The 8,578-nt window shown below is 22.9% G+C and overlaps 2 protein-coding genes across 2 annotated transcripts; both read right to left on the reverse strand.

Moving 5' to 3' along the window:
• Nucleotides 1-2,493: 2,493 nt before the first annotated feature.
• On the reverse strand, nt 2,494-2,910 carry LOC145836909 (uncharacterized). The gene has a single exon (XM_082944682.1). It carries the CDS (start codon nt 2,908-2,910, stop codon nt 2,494-2,496), a length of 417 nt encoding a protein of 138 aa, XP_082800808.1.
• Nucleotides 2,911-4,287: 1,377 nt separating this feature from the next.
• On the reverse strand, nt 4,288-4,971 carry LOC145836910 (14-3-3 protein beta/alpha-B-like). The gene has a single exon (XM_082944683.1). It carries the CDS (start codon nt 4,969-4,971, stop codon nt 4,288-4,290), a length of 684 nt encoding a protein of 227 aa, XP_082800809.1.
• Between the last annotated feature and the right edge of the window lie 3,607 nt (nt 4,972-8,578).

The following is an 8,578-nucleotide window of genomic DNA, read 5'->3' on the forward strand; positions in this document are numbered from 1 at the left end:
CAAGCAGTCATGAACCTCATCCTACAAATTACATTAGACATCAGTAGCAGATATTATATTATGATTTTTTTTGTTTTATTTAATCTTTAAAAATACTTTTTATTTAACCTGGTTTGTATTGTATTTAAATAGTCTTTTTATAATAAAATTTTATTAAGTTATTTATTTACAACAGGTTTGCATAATGCCTAATAAATATTAATTACGGTAGACTTTCTCTTGAGTTCGCACTTTTTACCCAAAAAATTGCAAATTCATGTTTTCTAAAATTTAACTTAAATAAAGTCTATTACTAACTAAGTATTAATAAAACAAAAAAATCATAATATTTAATATCTTATATAGATCTACTTTTTTAAAGAATGTTTGTTTTATGTTTTAGTTGATTTTATGTTTTTGCATAACGTTATTGCATATAACATATTTAAGTTTATCATTTTGTAAAAAAAAGGTAATAATTTTTGAGTTTTCACTTTTTTATTTCGTTCAAAGTGCCAACTCAAGCGGAAGTCTACTGTATTTATTAAATCATTTATGTTTTAAATCTGTTATTAATTTTATTTTGACCTGGTTATTTTCGTAGTTTATATTTCGTATTACATTACATTGAAAGTTTTTATAGCATAGTGATTAAAGTGTTTGTTTGAAAGAAATTTCTTTGAATTATTTTTGTTATTACTTGTTTAATCTGTATAAATAAATAAATCTTGATAACCATTTAAGTTTTTATTTTCAGTTTTTTTTTGGTTTTAAAAGTATATAGATTTAAGGTCTCTATTTGAAATTACTTTAAATTTTTCATTTAAAAGATTCTTTAACTCAAACTTGATTTGTTATTGTTAAAAAACCTATGCATTAAACAATTTTAAACTATTAATACAAATGTTTTTTGTTTTATCTTAATTTTTAATATATTAGCAATTAGAATGTGTTGTTTATTTTGTTAGTTAAACACTAGCTTTTCGTTTTTCACTCTTTTCTTCTGGTAAATTATTATAGGCTAATGACTAGAGAAAAAATAAATTTAAACAGTATTAAATAAGCCATTAAAAGACTGCTGCAGTTACAAAACAAAATTTGAAGCTAATTAAAAGAATTTTTTAATCGATTGTTTTCTGTTCACAGAATTAACTGTAAAACTTTTGATTTTTTTTTGAATTTAAACTAAAAAAAAAAGAAAATGTTAAAACTAAGGTTTAGTTTCCTAATAGTTATTCCAAGTCAAATACTGTTTAATGGTATTCTATTACAAAACATGTAATTTAAAAAGTTTAAAATTAAGTTTTTAACTTTACAACTAACTTACTTATAATATATCTTAGCATTGAAATTAATAACTTTACTACATTATCTGAAGCTGTTGATGAAACCACTTTTCATGTAAGATAATCAACCAGTCGGTCAAACTTCCTTAAACTAGATCAGAAATTATGTTTTATTGTTTATTTTATTATGTGTAAAATAAACTGTTCATTTTTTTATAGTTTCTTAATCTCTGGTATAGTAATTTTAGAATATGCCTATTTATAAAATAATTTTAGTACTTTGTGCGGTTTAAACAAGTTACTTAGTATTAACTTCTAAATGTCCGAAATTCGTTATTTGAGAGATTATTATAATGTCAGGTTTAAATTAAGATTTCAGATGGTTAACGTACGGTTAAGATCCAGTCAAATATCTACATACTAAGTAACTTGGAAGCTAATTGTGCAAAAGAAACAAAATTTATTTTTTTGATACTAAATATTTTGAAATACACTTTCAATTCGGTTTTCAGTTCACAATAGTATTTCCTAGATTACAATAATACTAAATCATTTTATTATCATTTCGCTCGAGTTTTTCAATTTTCTTATATGTTATTTTTTTAAGTTATGCAGCCCGCAATTACATTTTTTAAACGAGTTGAAACTAGAAAAGATATTTTAGTAATTATGAATTGATAACTACAAAAGTTGTCCACCACTACCCTAAAAGTTTCATTAGTTTCAAAACAGTTCATATCTAAACAGGATTAATTACAGGTTACACAAGGCTTTTAAATAATTAAGTATTATAATACACTTAACTGGGCTTATAAGAAAACAAATGTAACTTATTTTCTCAAGCCCTGTAAACTACTTTGAACAAAGCTCAAAAAAGCATGCATAAGAAGTACCAGATTAAATTACATTTCAAACACAACTTTTTCGACTCAAAAGTTTCTACTCAAGAGAAAAACTACTTTGTAAAATCGTGGGGGGCGATTATTTTCCGAATTTCTGAAAAGGGGGCAATTTAGAAAATGAGTTTGGGAAACCCTGCTTTAAAGGTTTACTGAAATTTTTTGTGAAGAGATTTTTAAAGTTAAAAGTATTGTTAATTTTTTTTTTAAACTTCGTGACTCTGCTAATAACAAATTAATCAAACATACGGTTTTAAACATTTTCCAAAAAACTGGTACACGACAAAGTTATAATTAATTTAAAAAAAGTTTAAAAAAATGTCAACAGTTTAGTTTTGCTTGAAGCTCCATATTTCAATATTCTTTCTTAACTTAAACAGATCAGAATTTTGTGAAATTTCAAAGCCGTCGTATATTTTATGTACCGCATTCTCATAAGCCCCCTTTGCAATGGAAATAGCTTCATCTGGTGAGTCGAGGATGTCACCGTATATTTCAGAAAAATACCTTGCAGTTGTAAGTCTGACATGATCATCTGGCTTCAAAAGTTCTTCGATTATTTTCTGTGCTTCTTTAAATGCCTCTATTGCTTTTCTTACGTCATCACTATCTCCTTTTTTCCCACTAAAAACCGATTTTTTGTAATACTGATAGACTTTGAAGTGACTGTAATCATTAACAGACTCAGGGTTTTTGTCTTTTTTTACCCAATAAATATCAAGCAGTTGTATTGAATCATCGCACATTTTCTTATGTTATAGCTTAACTATCTCTAATAATTCTGAACGCAGGCGTTCTTGAACATTCTCTTTGTCAAATATTTTCTGATAACTTTTGTCAAGGTGGTACTCACATAAGAGATCAACATAACTGAAAAATAAAAGATTTATCTCACCATGACCTATAGGAGTTGATATTTTAATTTCTTGCTTCATATTTTCAATTGAGTCATTGTAGAGATGTGATATTTATTTATTTATCAAATATCATGTGATATTTTTGCAAGACAAGTCAAGTTTTTTTGTCAAGTTTTACACTACAAATATTCTAAAATTAACCATATTAATTACTTTTTGTTATTTGTAATATAGATTATTACCTTTCTGATTAATTTTACGAAGTTTAAACACATTTAAATACCCTTATCTTGCATGATTCAACAATATTATATATATATATATGTATTTAAACAGTTTGTAAACAACTTTTGATATAATTTCAAGATTTAAATAAGTCTATGTATATTAATTATTTAAATAATTTAAAAGTATTATTTAAATATATTGTAGTATGCATAAAACAATTTTAATGGTTTACTTACACGATAGTTTTGAAAGTTATGGTTTTAAACAAGTTATTGTATTAACAGTAATTAACAACAGTAATTGTTAAAAGTACTGTTGTTAATTATAATTTCAAATGGCCATGAAAACTTTATCAGTAAAAAATTATGTTAAAAAAATAAAAACAATATTATTATTTTTAAGATTACATTTAACAAAAAATTTTAAACTTTGTTCTTCTATTTTAAAGTATATCAAAATTTGAAAGCCGGTTTCGATTTTTACAATTACCATTTACTCAAAGTGGTTTGTTTTATTAATTTATTAGAACTAATTAGAATTTAGAATTTATTTCAAATTTTAATATGCTACAAAGCTGGCACTTTTTACAGAATATTTAAAGAAAGCTACTTTTTAGCAGATTTTGTTTTTGATAATAGAAGTTTCAAAAACAATCAAAATCTTATTAAATTGAACACTTAACTCACTTTAACTTTTAGATATTTGTTTTTCTTTTTGATAATTTAAAGTTAATTTAGTTTGTCTGAAATAAAACACTGTAATTTACAGTTAAAAAAAAGGTAGTTTTTTCAAGGTTTTTGTAGACTTTGGAGTATAGTTTTTAGCTAATTTTTTTTAAATGTAAAATATTTTGGAGGTTTGCTGAAATTTTTTTTTAAGAGATTTTCAAAGTTAAAAGTATTTTTAGTTATTTGTTTTAACCTCATGACTCAGCTAATTACAAACTTATAAAAAATACGGTTAAAATCATTTTCCAAAAAACTGGTACACGACAAAGTTATAACTAATTTTATAAAAGTTAAAAAAAAGTCTACTGGTTTAGTTTTGCTTAAAGCTCCATATTTCAATATTCTTTCTTAACTTAAACAGATCAGAATTTTGTGAAATTTCAAAGCCGTCGTATATTTTATGTACCGCACTCTCATAAGCCCCCTTTGCAATGGAAATAGCTTCATCTGGTGAGTCGAGGATGTCACCGTATATTTCAGAAAAATACCTTGCAATTGTAAGTCTGAGATAATCATATGGATTCAAAAACTCTTCCGCTATTTTCTGTGCTTCTTCAAATGCCTCTATTGCTTTTCTGACGTCTTCTCTATCTCCTTTTCTCCCACTAAAAACCAACTTGTTGTAATGCTGATAGACTTTGAAATGATTGTAGTCAACAACAGATTCAGGATTTTCATCTCTTTTTACCCAATAACTCTCGAGTAATTCTAATGAATCATCGCATATTTTGTTATGTTTCATATTAATTTTATCTACTAATTGTGAACGGAGGCTTTCTTCAACATTTTCTTTGTCCGATAGTTTCAAACAAATTTTTTCAAGATTTCTTCTCATACGAATATAACAGGTAAACAATAAATATCTTTCATCCTTGTTTAAAGGAGTTGACATTTTAATTACTAGCTTCCAATAGTCAATTGAATCGTTGAAGAGACCCAATTCCATACAAATTTTTGCCAGAGAAACTAGATCTTTTCTATCAAAATCTGACATTATAAAATTTCTGAAAAACATGTAAATTAGTTATTTTTTTTGCTATTTGTTATACACTTAATCACCTTTCTTATAATTTTTTAAAGCTTAAACAATTTAACTTTATCAAAAACATTATGAAGGCACTGTAAAAATTCTAAAATATAAAACAAACAATAAACAACTTTGAAATTATCTTAAGGTTTAAATCATTTTGTGCAAACTTAATACCTTTAATAATTTAAAGTTTACTATTTTTGTTATCGGGTTTGCATAAATAAATTGTCACAGTTTTAAATTATAGTCATATAAATTTTAATTTTAGACAAATTGTTTTACTACATTATGTTAGAATAGTATATGTACGGAGTGCTTTTGTAAGTTATAGTTTTAAATAATAAAAATGTTCGTGCAAAATTTCTAAGTAATAAATATAAAAATAACACATTGATTTCACTGAATTGAATTGCTAAACAGTTTTCAGCGTGCTGTTTAACAAAAAATGTTTATAATTATTATTCTGGAGAATAAAACATTAGATAAAAAACAATTTTTGCTTTTTACTATTTACATTCTTCTTAAAATTAAGACACTGTTTCAATTCTTGAAATTCACTTTTTTAACAGAATAAAACCTATTGCATAAAATTTTTTAAAGCTATTCAAAGTATATAAAATTATTTTGAAAACAAAAACAGAAACTTTAAAAATTACAATCTTGAAAGAAGAAAAACATAAATTGAAAGTTTTATATGAAAATAAACTTTTTAACAGCTCAAATTTAAGAATTATTTTCATATTTACACTATTGTAAAAAACTCTAACAAACAAACAAGACTAAGATTTTATTTGAATAAAATTATCACTTTATTTTTTAGATGTAACCAAGTTTAATTCAATGAAAAATAAAAAATAAAAATTTATAGTTGGTATATTTAAAACAATAGATTTCAAATATGTTATTTAGCTTGCAAAAGAAAATGTATTTTAACTTTAATACTAGCTGTTATATGTTTATGCTTAAGTTTTTTTTAATGTTAAAAAACTAAGAAAATTAAAAATATTGAAGCTCATTCAAAACATAATGTTTTAAAAACATCATAAAAAATTAAATTTTAGTTTACCTGTTAAACTCATCTAAAACATGTTCATAGTTGTATTATATATTTAAACCACAATTTAAAAAATGTAAGTGATAAACAACAATGAACTGAATCAAGCTAAAACTTCCTTTTTTTTACTAACACTAAAAAACAAAAAAACAGTTATTATTTTCGTTCTCTCTTTCTAAAAAAAGTTGTTTATCAATAACTGAAAAAAGTGTTTTTATATTGCAGTAACTTAAAAATACATTTATATTAGCTTCAAATTTTGTAATATTATCTTTATTAAACACAGATAACATCCTTTCATTTTACCTAGAAAAAAAGTTTTGTAATAAAAAAATATATATATACAAACAATTTTTACTGTGTCAAAATCAATTTGAGTTTTATAAAACAACCAGAATTTAGAGATTCTAGACAAGAGAAGTAAAATGTAAAAAATAATCTACTACTACTAACAATAAATGTCGGTTTTGTTATACAACAAAACACTAATCAACAAACTTTATGGCTCAATTAAGTGTATTTTGGAAATAAAAACTACTTGAGTATAATTTGTATATTTAAATCAAATGTAATATATTAAAAAACTAAAAACTATGATAAAGTTAAATGAATAAATTGAAATATTGTAAAAATAATATGTAATAAAACGTCTTTAATTCTAAATTAAGTTATTTTTCAATAAATAAAAGTGTCTAATTAAAAGTTGATAATTATTAGATAATTTTATTAAAATATATTCTGAAAAAAAATCTTAAGTAATTTCTAAAAACTTTATGGCTCAATTAAGTGTATTTTGGAAATAAAAACTACTTGAGTATAATTTGTATATCTAAATCAAATGTAATCTATTAAAAAACTAAAAACTATGATAAAGTTAAATGAATAAATTGAAATATTGTAAAAATAGTATGTAATAAAACGTCTTTAATTCTAAATTAAGTTATTTTTCAATAAATAAAAGTGTCTAATTAAAAGTTAATAATTATTAGATAATTTTATTAAAATATATTCTGAAAAAAAATCTTAAATAACTTCTAAAAACTTATTAAACTTCCTTTTAAAATGAATAGCATTAATACTCTCTAAAAAGCTAAAACTACAATATAAATTAAATCTTATAAAGCTTACTGAGTTTGAACGCATACAAAATTGTTTTTAAAAACAAGCAAAGTGAAACAAAAACAGGAACAAGTTAACGTTTGAAATGAAAATTGATTGAACTTAATCGACCTAGTTTGTTCCTTTGTTGCCATACTATTCCAAAATGTTAAGGTTATTCAGTTCAATTGAAAACAAAAATAAAAGCTTTTTAATAAAGGAAACAATCAAATTTAATTTTACTTAGAATGTAAAAGTATATTTTAAGGTTACAACCTAATTAAATGTCTGTTAAAATTATAGTATTATTTAAAGTATAGCTAAAACAAGTTTAAAAACAAAATAATTAAAGTACTTTTTAGAACATTGCTAAAATAAGTTTTTAAATAGGTTATTTCAAGTTTTTTTTTTTTTTTATTTAATAATTTTTTTTTATTTTGCAGTCTTAGTATCATAGTGTTACAAATTAGATCTATATTAACTTTTTATTTTTTTTAATCTGTATTATTTTTTAAGATATTCCTTTTAAATATTAATTAAATAATTTAAGTTGTCGGAGTTTCCATTATTCTCATTTAAATTGTAAGGTTACTGAAGTTTATACAAAACCAAACCAATTAACTTTATATATAACTACATAATTTTTGCTTAGCTTGTAAATATGTAGTTTTTTAAAGTAAAAAGTATATATTTAGTAAATAAATTACAGTGTTTTACAAAAGTTTGTTTTTATGTAACCATTCTAAAAATCTGCGAAACTTTAGATATTTTTTTTTTCTTAACTCTTGCATAAATGTAAGTTTTTTTAATTTTATTCTTATTACTATAGTTTGATATGATTATAAATAATTATCAAAACACACATTTACATCTATTATTAAAAATAGTTTGATTTAAGACAAAAAAATGTTTGTAACTATTATATTTAAGTAACTTTGTAATAAGGCTTAAAACAAAGCAAGATTAATTAAGATTAAAAAAATAAAAATTATTGGAAAACTTTTGATTAGAATTAACCGATTTTATCAACTGCAATTTAAAAGTTAGTAAAGGGTTTCTTAAGACTTGTATATAATTCATAAAAAATGCTTAACGTTCTACTTAGTTAGTAATAAAAGCTATTCTAACTCAAATACAAGCTTACTGGTTATAATTCTAATTGAATTTAAGTATAATTTTAAAAAAAAGTTTATGTTGATGAAACTCATTTAAAACAACCACATTTAAAAAAAAATCAAGCAGCTTGTTTAAAAAATAAACACAGCTAAATACATAAGGTGTTAACTTTAATCTGAGATAACGAGCTTAACTAAATGTTTATTAAAGCTACCCTGTCAAATTAGGTATAATAAATATTTTTCTTGTATTTTTTCAAAACTAAGTTTATCAGTAGTCATGGGCAAATTGTCTCGTTCACAG

This window comes from Thalia democratica, chromosome 5, assembly GCF_965202585.1.
Source record: "Thalia democratica chromosome 5, ktThaDemo2.hap1.1, whole genome shotgun sequence".
NCBI classification, from domain to species: Eukaryota; Metazoa; Chordata; class Thaliacea; order Salpida; family Salpidae; genus Thalia; species Thalia democratica.

Coding starts and splice junctions, on each gene's coding strand:
- LOC145836909 (XM_082944682.1), bottom strand. CDS start 2,910: ATGTGCGATGATTCAATACAACTGCTTGATATTTATTGGGTAAAAAAA.
- LOC145836910 (XM_082944683.1), bottom strand. CDS start 4,971: ATGTCAGATTTTGATAGAAAAGATCTAGTTTCTCTGGCAAAAATTTGT.